This window comes from Hemibagrus wyckioides, linkage group LG16 (assembly GCF_019097595.1).
Source record: "Hemibagrus wyckioides isolate EC202008001 linkage group LG16, SWU_Hwy_1.0, whole genome shotgun sequence".
Lineage (NCBI taxonomy): Eukaryota > Metazoa > Chordata > Actinopteri > Siluriformes > Bagridae > Hemibagrus > Hemibagrus wyckioides.
In genome coordinates, this window is record NC_080725.1 from 5,412,979 (window position 1) to 5,428,500 (window position 15,522).

The 15,522-nt window shown below is 38.1% G+C and overlaps 1 protein-coding gene across 1 annotated transcript; it reads left to right on the forward strand.

Annotated features, from left to right (window-relative positions):
* Positions 1–814: 814 nt before the first annotated feature.
* sim2 (SIM bHLH transcription factor 2) lies at positions 815–15,522 on the forward strand. Its single transcript, XM_058412767.1, has 11 exons — positions 815–1,893; positions 4,074–4,156; positions 4,753–4,842; positions 8,125–8,233; positions 8,351–8,436; positions 10,376–10,575; positions 11,058–11,164; positions 11,600–11,747; positions 12,223–12,385; positions 13,079–13,463; positions 14,130–15,522. The coding sequence occupies exons 1-11, from the start codon at positions 1,719–1,721 to the stop codon at positions 14,783–14,785; spliced, it is 2,202 nt and encodes a 733-aa protein (XP_058268750.1). The 5' UTR covers positions 815–1,718; the 3' UTR covers positions 14,786–15,522.

Genomic DNA, 15,522 nt, shown 5'->3' on the forward strand with positions numbered 1-15,522 from the left:
AATAGAAAGCTAGGGGAAATAATAATAATAATAATAATAATAATAATAATAATAATAATAATAATAATAATAATAATAATAATAGGACTACACAATGTTCTCTAGTAAATTTTCTGTAATAAGTATTTTTAGAAAACACAAAATCGCATTTCTTTTGAATTATTTTGGTAATGAGTTGGTTCAGGAATAAGTGGCACAAGATAATAAACGGGTGAATGAACGGGTTTCTCTAGCTATCGTGTTTATAGATTAAATTGAGCACAAATAAACACAGTAAAGTGAATTAACCCCTGCACGTGCTCAGTCAACACAAAAGATCTTAATTTTATGTGGGTGTTTTTTGCCGCAGAAGAGACGGGATAGTTGTGCGCTTTTGGTTCGCAGCATTTGCAAAGGCGCATAAACATTATTTCAATATTTGATTTCACTACTACTCAACACAGGAAACTGCACGAGTGCTTTTGTTTGGATTGGTTCCTGTAGTGTTATAATCGTATATATAGTTCAGTTGTGTTTCATTCTGAGCATTTTTCTACTCATTCTTCTAGTCACCGTTGTGCGTCAAAATGAACGAAAACGCATCTGGTATTTGTGCATATGTAGCCTATATAAACGCCAAACTCTACACAATATGATGATTGGTAGATAGCACAAGAATCTGTGCGGGATAAAGAAAATGAACTTTTCGTTGCGTCCTTTGCAGCTTTCTCCACGGGCTCATTACCGGGAGTGTGTGACGTCACGGGAGATTCTGCCTCCTAAGCCTTGTTCCCTCTCTCTCTCTCTCTCTCTCTCTCTCTCTCACACACACACACACACACACACATACAAACACACACACACAGAGGTCTATTAGCGGGTCACACTCCGAATATCATCACTCGATCTTCTAGGATTATCACCTCAGTACAATGCAGGCAGTCTTGGAGCAATTGCAGAGGGAATGAGGGAAATGCACATTCTGATAACCGAGCGACTTTTTTCAACGAGTTGAAAGTTAAAAGAAATCCTCTAGACGATTTTTAAAGGAGGAGTGGGATTTACGCATGACGCACGGATGATTTGTGCAGTCTCACATCGGATGGCAAGAGCTTCTTTATACAGCTTACTTAAAAACACACACACACACCTTAATTTTGAATGGATTTGCGATTATTCGAATTGTGCGATTGCCAAATGACTGATTAAATGGACTACATGAGAATTTCTGTCCAAAATGGGCAGGTTTATCAAGTGGAACCGGAAAAGATGATCCAGCAGAATTAATATACGGTATGAACTGTGGTCGATTCTAGATATGCATGTAGGTTTATTCTATTTTTCCATCGAGGCCTTATAGGTTAAATGTGTAATATATATAGCCTAGGCGTCATTTCCCTGATCGATTTCTTTGCAATATTACATTTAGGCTATTCAGTGCGTAAATGCATGCAGTGTGCGGCTTGCTGTTTTTGAGAGAAGGATAAAAAATCAAAATGGAGTTTGTGATATGTAAAAACGCTCTCTGTTATGGTTAGTCTTTTTGAACTTTTTTGGTAACTTTATAGTGTAGTGTTAAAAAAAAGACAGTCGAACAAAACAAACGTGCTCTGGATGTGATGAGTCGCTGAAGAGGAGAAAGCTGCACCTTTCATATTTCCTTGCATATTGCGCAGCAGAGAAACTTAAAGTTTGAGGTGGGCTTTTATTATGCGAAGCGGTGCTGCGACGTGTCAGAAATGAAGGAAAAGTCCAAGAATGCGGCGAAAACGAGAAGAGAGAAAGAAAATGGAGAGTTTTACGAGCTTGCCAAGCTCCTGCCTTTGCCCTCAGCCATCACCTCACAACTGGACAAGGCCTCCATCATCAGGCTGACCTCCAGCTACCTGAAGATGAGGGCCGTGTTTCCAGACGGTAAGATTTACAGCAGACACACAGAGAAAGCGTTTTACTACTGAAGCGCGTTGGGTAATATACATTACTGGTGCAAATTAGTCTTCCTACATAGCCGTTAATTTTTAGAAACTACTTTCTTCATTTCACTTGAATGAACTGAAACGAAGCTAATGTATGATTTATTATTATTATTATTTAGGATCCATATTCGGCAATAATCAGCCTTCTGACTTATACTTTGCATTTTAGAAAGATGTCAACTATGAAATTCTTCTTAAAGTCATCTCCATGATTTAAAAGCCAGCAGCACGGTCTACATCACTGTTGACATTGTAACCTATAGAGCCCTGTTCACACTCCAAGTGACTGGAAATCTCGGCCTCTGTACAATCTAATAACTTTGGCTCAAGTTAGACACCTTCTGTCTAAACACCTGCATATTTACATTGGTTAAAATGCAGAAACTGAAATTTACAGAGTGAATTCCTAGCGCAGAATAAGGCTGTTTTAGTTTCTAGAGGAATATGAACCTACAAAAGCGTGTTTTCTGCTCATTCAGGAGCAATTAATCTATAGCCTTTTTTTTTTCAGAAAGCAATTTTTATTCATTTGTAAGCTATTTGTATTTTTAGTACACTGTAATTAATTGCCATTAAGGGTTCACATCATAGCCATGTGTAAGATTAATAGTTTTATGTTTATTATAGGCTGTAAGGCCTCAAAATTATACTTAGGTTATGAACTTTGGATGAATAAATATGCGGGAAAATAATACAGCCTATTACCCCGAAACGAAAATCTTATTTAAATAAATAAATAAGATTAATTACATTTAAGTGCAAACTTAAAAACAAGAAATAAACCCACTCCATTTGTTTTCGATTAGAATTTGTAAAGGTTAAAAGCCAGATGTACAGGGTTTTGTAAAATGCAAAATAAACTCGGCGTCAAAAGCAAAGGAAATGTTTATATTTTGTAGAAACGGACATATTCTGCAAATCTAAGATTTTATTGCTATTTTTTATTTTTTACGCGTTTGTAGGTTTTGGTGTGTGCTTAATGACAGTCTTTAAAAATACATTTTTTCCTTACTAAAAATTTACAAATAGCTTATAGTTGTTTTAAAACACTTTAGATGTTTATTCTTAATTGTGGATTATTAAAAAAAAATAATTCTTGGAAAATATCAGATTAATCTGAGCCCTTTAGCCGTCGACGTTTTAATTTATTTCGAATTCAAATATTCACTCATTTTATTCAATTGTGTTAAGTTTTCCAGTTTTTGCTTGCTTACGCTCAGCAATATTAACGCATTGCCACAATCACAACAACAGTGTTAATTAGGCCTTCCATAATGAAACAGTAGAAGATAATCCTTTAGTCAAATTAGTGGCTTTTTTTGCACTTGGCCTAAATACAGTTGTGTTTTTCCAAGAAAGCGGTCACACAAAAATAACATGAACGCACTGTCTGCCTGACTAGTCATACATTTATGATCAGTTGTTTGGTGAACATGACGGAAAATCAGTTGACTATTAAGATCCGATTAAAAAATAAAATCAAAGCATTATCTATATTAAAAAACATTAATATAAATAATTATATATCATACAGTAATATGATATTATGTATAATTTATGTGTAAAGAGTTGTATTAGCCTAAATGTAGATTTCATCATTTAGTACATTTTTGGTAAAAAAAAAATCGCTTATGTGCCGTTTCACTGATTTATCAATTTTGTCAATAATTGATCGTGTTGCATTAGCGGCGAACATCATTAATGTTGTGCCACAGCGTTTTACAATTACAATTAAATATTATAATTAAATATTATATCTATATCTATATCTATGCTTTGCGGAATTTATATTTTATTCAGTAAATAATTCCAGGATAGCAAATTAAAAAAGTACCCGATATTTGGAAGAAATGTTCGTATAGTCACATTTCATATTTCCTTTAACATAGAAATTGAATTTAGATTGCGCCAATAAAAGCAGGAAAAAAGAAATAAAAAGGAGAGCGATAGTAGTACATTAACATGTGAGCTGATGTCGCTGGAATGAAAGGCAGTTTTATATTTATATCCTGCAAATGTTGCAAAGTTCTGGTGTATTGCTTGTCAGCACCGCGGTGTGTGATCAGTGCTGATTATCTATGTGTACTTACTGTGTGTGTGTGTGTGTGTCTGGAAAAGGTGTGGGGGAGGCATGGGGCGAGGCGGCGCGCTGCAGTCCTCTTGACTCTGTGGCCAAAGAGCTCGGAGCGCACCTGCTGCAGGTCAGTGCGCGCGCGCGAGCACACACACACACACACACACACACACAAACATCAAGAGGTCTATTAAACGTGTCACACTCCCACATGTGCGTGATTATTATTATTATTATTATTATTATTATTATTATTATTATTATTATTATTATTATTATTACTGATGTTGTCGTTGTGTTGTTGAGAGAGAGAGAGAGAGAGAGAGAGAGAGAGGGGGAGATTAATATAAGATGTACTGCTCAGTGCAATACAGAAAAATCAAGCTAAGATTTATAACAAAACAAATTTGTATACTTCTTTTTTTTTGTGAATTATCTCATATTGATACACTTATAATGCCAAGGAGATTACATGAACATGAAACCGTGGTCCATGTGCACAGGGCTACATAATAGTCAAAATCTATAACTATAAAATAATTTGTTAAAGACTTACTAGTTTAACAATTTAAATGAAATACCACTTCTGAAATAAATAAATAAATAAATAATTGTAATTTCTGTATTATGCTGTTTGCCTTCAAATGTAGTTAATTGAGATGTTCTGATGTTATTTTGAATGACCACAGTTGACTTGATTATACTTTTGATTGTATTTTTTAGACTCTGGATGGCTTTGTGTTTGTTGTCGCCTCTGATGGTAAAATCATGTATATCTCCGAGACGGCCTCAGTTCACCTGGGCTTATCACAGGTGAGTCCGTGTTTAACCCCTGTATAAGGGCTATTAAAATAAACTTCATAACTTAACTGAGATCACGTTCAGAACTGGGCCATGCTGATAAACCTTTTTATTTGTCGCTTTGTGGTGATAAATGAAAAAATGGAATGTCAATGTCTAACCTGGAGAATATTATCTGATGGTGTGCGTGGTGAGCTGTGTGTCCTAATGGGATTCTTTAGGCTGGTTTTGTTCAATACACCAGGTTGCGGGATATGAAAGCATGGTGTGTGTTTGCTCAGCACTCTGAAAACACTGAGCTTTTGGGTCATGCAAATGTCACTATTTCTCAGCTGTTGCATATCTGCTTGAGTAAGCTTCAGTCTGCTAACTGATAAAAAGGAAACACAGATGAAGCAACTGTGGACACCTTAACGCTTTCAGCTTTAAGTTGCAATCTGTAGAGAGGATTAACCTATGCGATGGTCTGTTCGGCTGTAAAGTTTCTCTGCTTTTAGAACAGATGAAGTAGGAGATGGAGAGTTTCTGAGAATTGCTTAAGAGGTCCTGTGTTAATAGAGATAGAGGAGCTTGCGTTCTTGGAAGCGTTGTGCTGTATGAAGGAACACAAAGCACAAAAAACACAAGGATATCGTCCAATTCGGCATCATATCATCAGAATAAAAATGCCAATACAAGACATTAACGGTTGTTTTTAGTATTAGGATTGGGTTGCACAATATAATTAAAATGTTTTAAAAACAAATACTCAATATGTTTTCAACCTAAAATGTTCACACTGTAAACTAAAACTAATTCATGGAGCAATGGACCACTTTAAGGAAATGTAGGCAAAGCATTTTACCTGAAGGTAATTTCTTTAAGAAATAAGACTCGCCCTCTTTCCTTCCACCAACATAAAAAAGGAGTCTTTTTACCTACATAGAATATTCTGGATGTATAGCTCTTCTAAATGGCAAAAGACCTTTTACCCAATGATACAATGAATTTTGCATACCCATTTTGATTTGCATACACGTGTAATACTGTCCACTTTGCTGTGAGCATTTTCTGTTTATATCAACTGAATAGGGTCTTACTTTAAAAAGCAATAGACTGACCAACTAACTAACGAGTGTGTCGCAAAGACAAGTATGAAAGGTGAAGACTGGTAGATTTCCTTTTCCAAAAACGGTCACATTGTTGTAAAGGAAGGTCTTTGGAATTGTGACATAAGAATAAGCACGTGTCCTGGAGTTCAGAACTGAAATAGTGAATCAGTAGAGTGCACAAAGCAATTAGATATGACTCTGCAGTGTGTGTTTTTATTTGTTTTTACCCTCTATGAAATATCAGAATGTCACTCTTATCAAAAGCTTGATCGATCTCTTTATGGAAGTTAACTGATTTGTCTGATGCTCACTGAATGCTTCTTTCCTTTAAGAATTAGCAAAGTATTTGTTCTTTATCTTCAGAGATGCTAAGCAAGTAAGTGTGTGTGTTTGAGAGAGAGAGAGAGAGAGAGAGAGAATGTACCATGTGTTGTACTGAGATTTGAAACTAAAAATATGATTTGATTGCATTTATGTTCTTTCAAGTACAGCCAAAAGTAACTCCTAATCACGGGGCTTTGCTTTTTAAAACGTCCTTCATATGTTTTTAATTTGATTAAATTATTTTTTAAAATTAACAAATGATGAGGAAAAAATTAAAGCTGGGGTATGAAGAGCATATGTTGAGTGTGCTGGACTCACTCACACACATTCACACATACTTACACTCACACTTATTTATCTAATGCAAAGGAGTTTTTACTCGAGCCTATAGATATAGACTGCTCTCTCTCTCTCTCTTACACACACACACACACACACACACTACTATGCAAATCACTAAGTTGCTGTTTATGTTGAAACACCTGCATATACCAGTGAATAAACATTCAAATATTTGGTGAATATTCATGCTTATATGCATATGTACACTACCAGTCAACAACCTGGAAACATTCAATTCAATAAATATTGTTTCATTTTGATAAAAGCACATGGTAGAAATCTGAACCTTTACCATTTGCAAATGTAAACAGTGTACGAAATTATTTCTAAATCTAAATGTATATTTATATTATAAGTAGGTTTCACTTAAAATTGATAAATACTTCGAAACAAGTAGTTTTCATTTATATTTAGGAGAAGCAGTGAGGAACTAGGCATAACTCTCCTGAGTAAAGCTCCCCTCATGAAACTGGTCAAATATAACGCAAAGAGTAAACTTGGTTCGAATATAAAATATAGTAGAATTTTGGTTTATTTCACTTTTATTGGTCAGTGCATCGTTCCAAATGGATTATGCTATAATGTAATTGTTATTGTTATATTATTTGAAATAAGAAAAAAATAGCATTAAACAAAAATTAAAATACCTTGTAGAAAGCTTGTAAAATTGAATGCTAAAAAACATAAATAAATAAAATTAACCTTACAAGCGTTTCTATGAGACGTTATTGAGTGGCGTGTGATCACATCGTAGCCATGTGTAAGACTCGAAACTGCAAAACCGCACCTCAGTCAGTCAATGCTGTCTCAATCTGAGAAAGTTGGTGTGTGTAGACTTGCGTACTTTGCGTGCCTTTGGGTGCATTGGCGCTGTGTATATGGACGTATCGCTAAGCTGCAGCTCCCACAAAGCTCAGCTTAGATCCTGAGCCGCAGCTGCTTAGAAAGCAATTTGTAGCTGAAGTGGCGAGCGGTGGCCCTCGCCGTCTCCGACCTGCCCTGCTAATTTGCGCAGCAAAATAGATCAAAGTCCAGCCTGCACTCGGCTTTTGTTTTCACATGCAAATCATCTCCCCTTTTTTTTTCGCAGACGTTAACCCTTTGCTTTGGCTGGTGTCAGTGTCCTTTTCGAGCGCAACTGAATCAGCCTGAATCTCTTTGAATGAGACATAGATCAATTTCAGGGGACTGGGAGCTTAGCTTTAGCCCCACCACCACTGCCAGCACCACACCATACCCACACCCATACAGACACACACACACACACACACACTAAATAGACATTTCCATGAGCTGAGGTAATCTTCTTAAGCATCAGAGATTACAACTAATCCTGATCTGGAAAATGGTTACATTTGTCTAAAAATGTCTACCTCTCTCTCTATCTCTCTCTTTCTCTCTCTCTCTCTCTCTCTCTCTTTTTTTTAAATGATTAATAAAATGTGTAATTATCTGTTTCACATCAACACAACAATACTGACAAATGTAAGCTGTATTCTCTGCATTCTGTAGCGCCTCTCGGTTTCTTTTCTCGCAGGTTGAGTTGACAGGTAACAGCATATTCGAGTACATCCACCCGTCTGACCACGACGAGATGACTGCAGTGCTGAGCGCTCACCAGCCGATTCACCCGCACTTTCTACCCGGTTAGTAGGCCTACTGACACACACACACACACACAAACGCACTCTGTGTGCATCAGACATTTAACACTCTGAATATAAACACACACAGTGCTGATCTGTCATATTTGTGTGTCTCAGAGTACGAGATGGAGCGATCCTTCTTCCTCAGGATGAAGTGTGTATTAGCTAAGCGGAACGCAGGGCTGACTTGCGGTGGTTACAAGGTAATCTCTCACTCTTGCTGACTCCCAACTTGTGTAGCAGCTTGTGTACACTGTAAATGATTTCAGAGCTCTCTTTGCTGAATGTTATAGGCTTGAGAATATAGTCAGCATGATTAACTTTGTTGAAAGACTAAAAGTTTTCCCTTAGTAACATACGCAGAGATCTTCCTTTAGGGATCTTTTGAACTTATACTAGTAGCTTTTGTTCTACTGTTGTGCTTGCAAAAATGACCCTATATCTGTCTATATGGGCTCATTTTTCAACTTCCTTCTCCATTCACTCCAAAAAATCTCTTTATTTATTTTCACTCTTTCTACAATGTATGCAGCTACATGCTTTGTTTAATATTAGGACTGGTCCTATCCTGAAGTATGATAGCAATGAGGCCATCACTGAAAAACAGACAAGTTAATTATAAGCAGTTAACAATGAACTGATTTATTTTTTATTCAAAGAATCTGGAGCAGGATCATTTCAATCGGTAAAGATCGTGTATCTCTAATGGCTCGCATAGCTCTCGCCTCAGCTGGTTTCTGTTCTCTCTGCTCGCGTGAGCACGGACGCCAGCAGCGCTGGGGAAATCCTCCCGGCCTCTTTCACACTCATAAATCATCCCCACGATTTCTTTTGGAGATTTGTTTGAAATTTACATTGGCAGTAAACAAGCTTGGCATGTTAAAGAGTGAATGAAACATGTGCTGGATTCAGAGGCAGAGCTGCAGATCCAGATAAATGAGGCTAACAGGTCTCTGCTGGAGAGAGCCATGTGTGTGTCCTGTTAAAGAGCATCCAGATCCTAGGCAGGGCTCATCTGACTAAAATAAGCACAGACAGAACATGCTCACATAACACACAAACCACACACACACACACACACACACACACATCTTCCCTCATCCATCAGCACATCCCGCAGTGGAAGATCTGCTCTCCAGACCATGAGAGGTGAGCTTGAAGAGGAGGAAGAAGAGGATCAATGGGGAAAAAAGTGTGTGTGTGTGTGTGTGTGTGATGTAAAGCCACATTCTTATACTTAAAATAAATGTTAAGAATAAATTGGCAGCATTATATTTCGTCTGGATAACGGTGGAATATTCTGCAAGGCTATGTAAGGTTAATTTCTAAACAGTTTGTCCTACATGCACAGTAACATCTGTTACAGGAAAAACAACAACAAAACAATTTACTCTTTACAAATTTAACTGGACTGAGAATCAGAGACTGTGGTGAACTGGATTTAGCGTCACGGACACAAACGCTGAGCAGAATTTCATGTCATTTATTTATTTTATTAATTCATACTTAATATGAATTAATATTATAAATATTATAATATAAATCTTATATTTAATTTTATATAGATAAATTTTATATATTTTTCCCTTTTCTGGAATTATCTGGTAAATAAGTAACAGAGTAGAAAACATAGAAATGCACAAATGTGGATACCTCAAGAAATTATTAATACTTACTTATTAATCATTTGCTTTCAATTCATAATTTGGGTACATTTTTTTTCTTTTTCTGTGCTTTAAAAGTGACCTAGACAGTCAATTGTACAGTATCCCTTACAAGAAAGAAATAATGGATGAGAGAACTGATTTTTCTTCTTGCCATGATCTTCAGGAAATTGGGATGATGCAACTTCCTCTTAAATTGTGGAATATCTGAGAGGGTGAACGTTCACTGCTAAAAATATCTTAGTAAATGTAGAACTGAATCGAATAAAGGAAATTTTAGCTAATATTTCTCATTTTGAGCTAATTATATTACAAATATTTATTTATTTATTCAAATTGTCTCATTCTCTTGCCATATAATTTTGCTTCTAGAAATAAAACATTAAAAGAAGCAAAGTTATGTGCCAATAGAATATGTTTTTTTCAACAGTCTGTGGCATACAGTACTAAGCTGGGCTGTTTTTGTATGTGTGTGCAGGTGATTCACTGCAGTGGTTATCTAAAGATCCGGCAGTACGTGATGGAGGTGTGCCTCTATGATTCCTGCTATCAGATTGTAGGTCTGGTGGCTGTGGGTCACTCTCTGCCTCCCAGCGGTATCACCGAGATCAAACTCCATAGCAACATGTTCATGTTCCGTGCCAGCTTAGACCTCAAGCTCATCTTCCTGGACAGCAGGTGAGGTCTATGACACTCTTCATCTTCATCATCATCATCATCATCATCATCATCATGTGTAGAGTCTGATCAAATCCTGACCCCTCCCTTGACATCATTCAATCAATGTAGCAAAGCCTCCTGAAAAGTTCACGGCTCTCAAGGTGTTGCTAAACGCGAAGGCAGGTTTGCATATTCAAACAAAGCCTACATTTACCCAGCAAATTGTACTGCCCAAATCAGATGTTTTTCATATTCGTTTCTGGAGCTGATTTTTTGGAACCGAATGGTCTGCGATCACAAACATTTTCCAAATCCGAAGTGTCATGCCATACAAATTCCTGCTAAGTTTATTTTCACTTCCAAATCTGGAGCAAAAAAATGTAAATGCTGTAAGGAAAATTTTTTAAAAAGCTCAAGCTTAAACGTAAGCCAATTCCCAAACTGCACACAGTTTGCTTTATTATTTCGACTTGTCATTATTCTCTCTGTCTCCACACCAGGGTGGCTGAGTTGACCGGTTATGAGCCACAGGACCTGATAGAGAAAACCCTATACCAACATGTCCATGGCTGTGATGTGTTCCACCTGAGATATGCGCACCACTTACGTGAGTCCCTGTACAACCTGATCAGAACACACTGTTAGAAAAACTTCTTAAAGCCTACTTGACTGATGTGTAAAGAAAACGCACGAATACAACGTGTGCTTATAATATGATTCCGAACATTTAGTGCAGGTTTATACATATATTCATAAACCGTAAAGCATTAAACACTTAAAGGGATTGAAATGAACCATGGAACACTTTTAATGACCGACATCAACACGGTCCTTGACTTTCTGTGAAAAATGGGTATGAATGTATGTATTCTATTAGACGTATGCATTTCTCCATGGATTCATGCCGTCACCTTGGAGACAGGGATATTAAGTAAACAGGGGCATGAGCACGCTGGGGTTGGAGAAACCAGAGTAGCAGAGGTTGTGCTTGGGAAGAGGACGGCAGTGTATCGTGAACTCTCTCTCTCCTTCCTTGTTGCAGTACTGGTAAAAGGGCAGGTCACCACAAAGTATTACCGCATGCTGTCCAAGCACGGTGGCTGGGTCTGGGTCCAAAGTTACGCCACCATCGTGCACAACAGCCGCTCATCTCGGCCGCACTGCATCGTTAGTGTCAACTACGTTCTCACGTGAGTCCCTGATGTCACCCTTAAGCTCTTTCTTATTTCTGCTTATCCATTGCTATGCTACATTGAAAAGAGGTTGTTGGCGTATGAAGGTTATTGGGGTTCTGGATCTCATTAAAGGGTGTGTGATTGTATATTATTTATTTTTTATGATTTTCAGTACTATTAGTTACTATTGTTAAAAAGGCTTTTGTTATTATTTGACTTGTCACTTAAATTAAACCAGTTTTGAATTATGCCAGTGACACTGATGACAATTCTCAAAGGAATTATACAGTTTATATAGTCATAAAATTATAAGCTGCAATTTTAAGAATTTTTACACTGAAAGGAATCACTAGCTGTAAAATATGTCAGAATGCATACTTTATAGTATTGTCATCGTAGCCACATAATGCATTCCTCTTGTTGCCATGTAGGATTTTATCCCTTTACTAACCCCTTTCTGTGTGTGTGTGTGTGTGTGTTTATTCTACAGAGATATTGAGTATAAGGACTTGCAGTTGTCTCAGGAGCAGCTCAGGGCCAGACCAGCCTTGTCCTATAAGAGCTCCCACTCACCCCCACAGGACTTGCGCAAACAATTCAAAGCCAAAACAGCCAGAGTCAAAACCAAACTCAAAATGTCCCCATACCCTCAGGTACAAAACAAATACACAAATACAAATTCAAACATGTACACAACGACACAGTCACATAGACAGTGCCCTCCAGAATTATAGGCACAAATTAACAAATGACTGTATAAAATACATTTTACAAAGAACAATTAAACAAATCTAATTTATCTTCTCTCTAAAAATATTTTAAAAAAAATTCCCATGAAACTATTATATTAACTTATATTACTTTAAGTAATGCTACTTCTGCTACTCAGAAACATAGGTAATAAAATATTGTCAATCTAAATGTTGTTATTTTTCCCAATATGCTCCATTTCCCTGGGGTATAAAAATAGGGTTACATACATCAAAAATCCCTTTGTAATCCATTACCATGGAAAAACCTATAGTGACCTGCACAAAAATAATCATGAGGTCAAATTTAAAAATTATAGCCCAATTAGGGTCATAAAAAAAGTTTTACATGTCTGAAGCAGTTGGATATTTACTATGGTTAAATTTCAAAATTGCGTGTTAAATTGCACTTTCATAGCAACATAGCTGCACCAAGCATTAAGGAAGATTTTCCTGAGCACACCTATATTCTATATTATAGAATGTCCCTTTGATCAAAACATCACTTGCAGTAATTTTCTAGAGGTACCTCTTTAAATATTTATACATCTGACTGCTTTGACTGCTTACATGTTGATGTGCATTTCTCTGCTCTAGCTCTCCATGCCCTCTGATAAGTTGGAATCCCCTCCAGGAGGTAGCTGGAAGTCAAGCCCTCCATGCAGCCTCTCGGCCAGCCAGGAAAAGAGTCCAGTCTCACTGTCCAACCCCGAGCCGGGCGAGATGCTGCCCTATAGTCTGCCGCTGCCGTACTCGTGTGCACAAGCTCACACACACCTCCGTGAGGACTGCAGGAAGCTGCGGCCAGTGACCGGTTCCCCCGAGCAGGATGAGTGTCGGCTCCTCTCAGCCGCAGCGGTCCACAGAGACGGACACTGGAGCAACACAAGCTCCCCCAAACCCCCTTTAAATCCACACACACTCAAACCTTCTCTACACAACGGCAGCCCCAATACCTCATCGTATGGCAACAGTTATGCAGGTAAAGAACAAGAGAAAGACAATGTTCATATCAGCCATCTTGCTTCAAAAGGAATGATCTGGCCAATGATATAAATCAACCAGTTCTGAATGAAAGAATGGCAAGTGTCATGAGACTGTTTTAAAGCTCTGACTGTAAATTAGTCCGTGTTAAGTCTTCATAGATTGTAAATTTGAATCCTAATAATGCCACAGCCAGGAGTTCAAAAGTGTATTATTATAACTACAAATGAATTGGGAAAGATGCCCTCTGTTCCTCTCACTCTGTTGGTTTTGAGATGTTTTTATTTGTTGGTTTTCAACTCCAGCATGAGTTTTTACATGTTTATGATGTATTAATATTTAGTTTATGACTGATGTGACGGATTTAATCATTCTGTAATAGTACAAACACCCTCTATACTATTACCATCATTGTAAACCCCTGGGTCAGTTTGATACATCTGACCTACACAATATTCGCCAAAGAGACCATGTGGTATCAGCCTGCACTACTTCTATCAACAAGTGAAATAGACCACCAAAGGAGCACAGCTGATTTTGTTTCGAAGCAGCAGTGACACTGAAATGGTAGTAATATCAGTGCTGTTAGAACTACAGTGTATTGCATAGTTTCTGGATTTGTACATGTGCCTTACTAACTGCCTTGGTTCCTTTTACCTTGCAGATTGTGGCAGGAGGTTTTCCAACGATTCCCTCCATGAAAACTTCAGCAGCTGCTCGTCTTCCTCCAGACTCAGCAGCCGCTTCAAAGAGGAACCATACGAACATCTCTCCATCAGCCATAGCAGGCCACAGAGCCATCTTCACAATCCTCTACAAGGAAGCGCTGAGGCCAGGAAGCTCAGTAAAGACCCAGCGGAGAGGGCCGAGATGGCATTGTCTTGCCGGCTGTTGAGTAAGAGCACCTATGATCAGCCACGTGTGTGCCAGGGACTCCAGAACCTAAGCCAGAACCTTCCCATGCAGATGATGGAACAGAAACGCAGGTTGCACATAACCGAGACACCGTACATCCCCCAGGGGCAGCAGCAATCAGCTCGTGGGCACTGCGATGCCTCCAGGGCTGAGGAGAGAACAGTACTGAAGGGACAAGCTCCATACGTCTCTCTGAACCTTCACCACGTTCTGGCTAAGCACAGCTCCTTCCCAGTTGTGCCCTATTCACTCGGGCACCTGACGGACAGCTACAGTTATCGTGGGGAAGAACTCAATCCCTATTTGTACAGGGGCCAGAGCCCGCCCTCCCGCTCTTCCCCCGAAAACCATGGCCAAATTCAGCACTACATCGGCACCTCAGTCATTATCACCAACGAGAGGTGACATGCTCAGGGTCAAATGTCTGGGGACGGGTAACAAGGACGTTAAGAATCTTGTGCCAGCAGGTTGCAAGTGACCACAGATTCGGACACAGCTGCACTCATACAAGCCAATGCTAATCCGCATGGAGCAACACATTATTTCAGGTACTAAATATAATTCTATTTTTGCAAACCGCATAGCCAGTAGCGAGTGTCAGGGTGAGACGAGAGAGCCGGTGATATTTGAGGAATAAAATGCTGAGAACTGGTATGTTATCTGTGATCAGCATCCTAGTTGCTTAACAAACATGTAACTAAATATGCAAGAGCAAATCGCTCCACCTGAACTGAAAACTAATCTCAAAGTAGGTTTGATTTGACTGAAATCCTGATATTATATTTAAATCAAAGTCACGGTGCACAGACTGTTAACACCACCAACAACCTTTAAGAATTGTGATTTTTAAAGTTTACACATAGCATAATGGGTATGATATGTGAACTGTGAAAATAAATGTACTGATGAAGAAACAAAATCAAGCTCTGTGTAACCTAACAACCAATAACCCACAATGTTAAAGGGAAATAGCCTTAGATTGTGGCCAGCAAGGTGCAGAAAACCGATTCTGCTTGATCACAAAGAAACACTTGTTTATTTCTGACACTGCTTTGACTTATTTGTAAAAAAAAAAGAAGAAGAAGAATTACATCCAAAAGATATGGAAATCATATGGAAAAGACACTTTGAATCTGAATAAA

Excerpts from the sequence above, each read along its gene's own strand:
- sim2 (XM_058412767.1), top strand. The coding sequence starts at position 1,719 with ATGAAGGAAAAGTCCAAGAATGCGGCGAAAACGAGAAGAGAGAAAGAA. Across the intron at positions 4,843-8,124 it reads TTCACCTGGGCTTATCACAG|GTTGAGTTGACAGGTAACAG; the intron begins GTGAGTCCGTGT and ends CTTTTCTCGCAG. Across the intron at positions 11,748-12,222 it reads AGTGTCAACTACGTTCTCAC|AGATATTGAGTATAAGGACT; the intron begins GTGAGTCCCTGA and ends TTTATTCTACAG.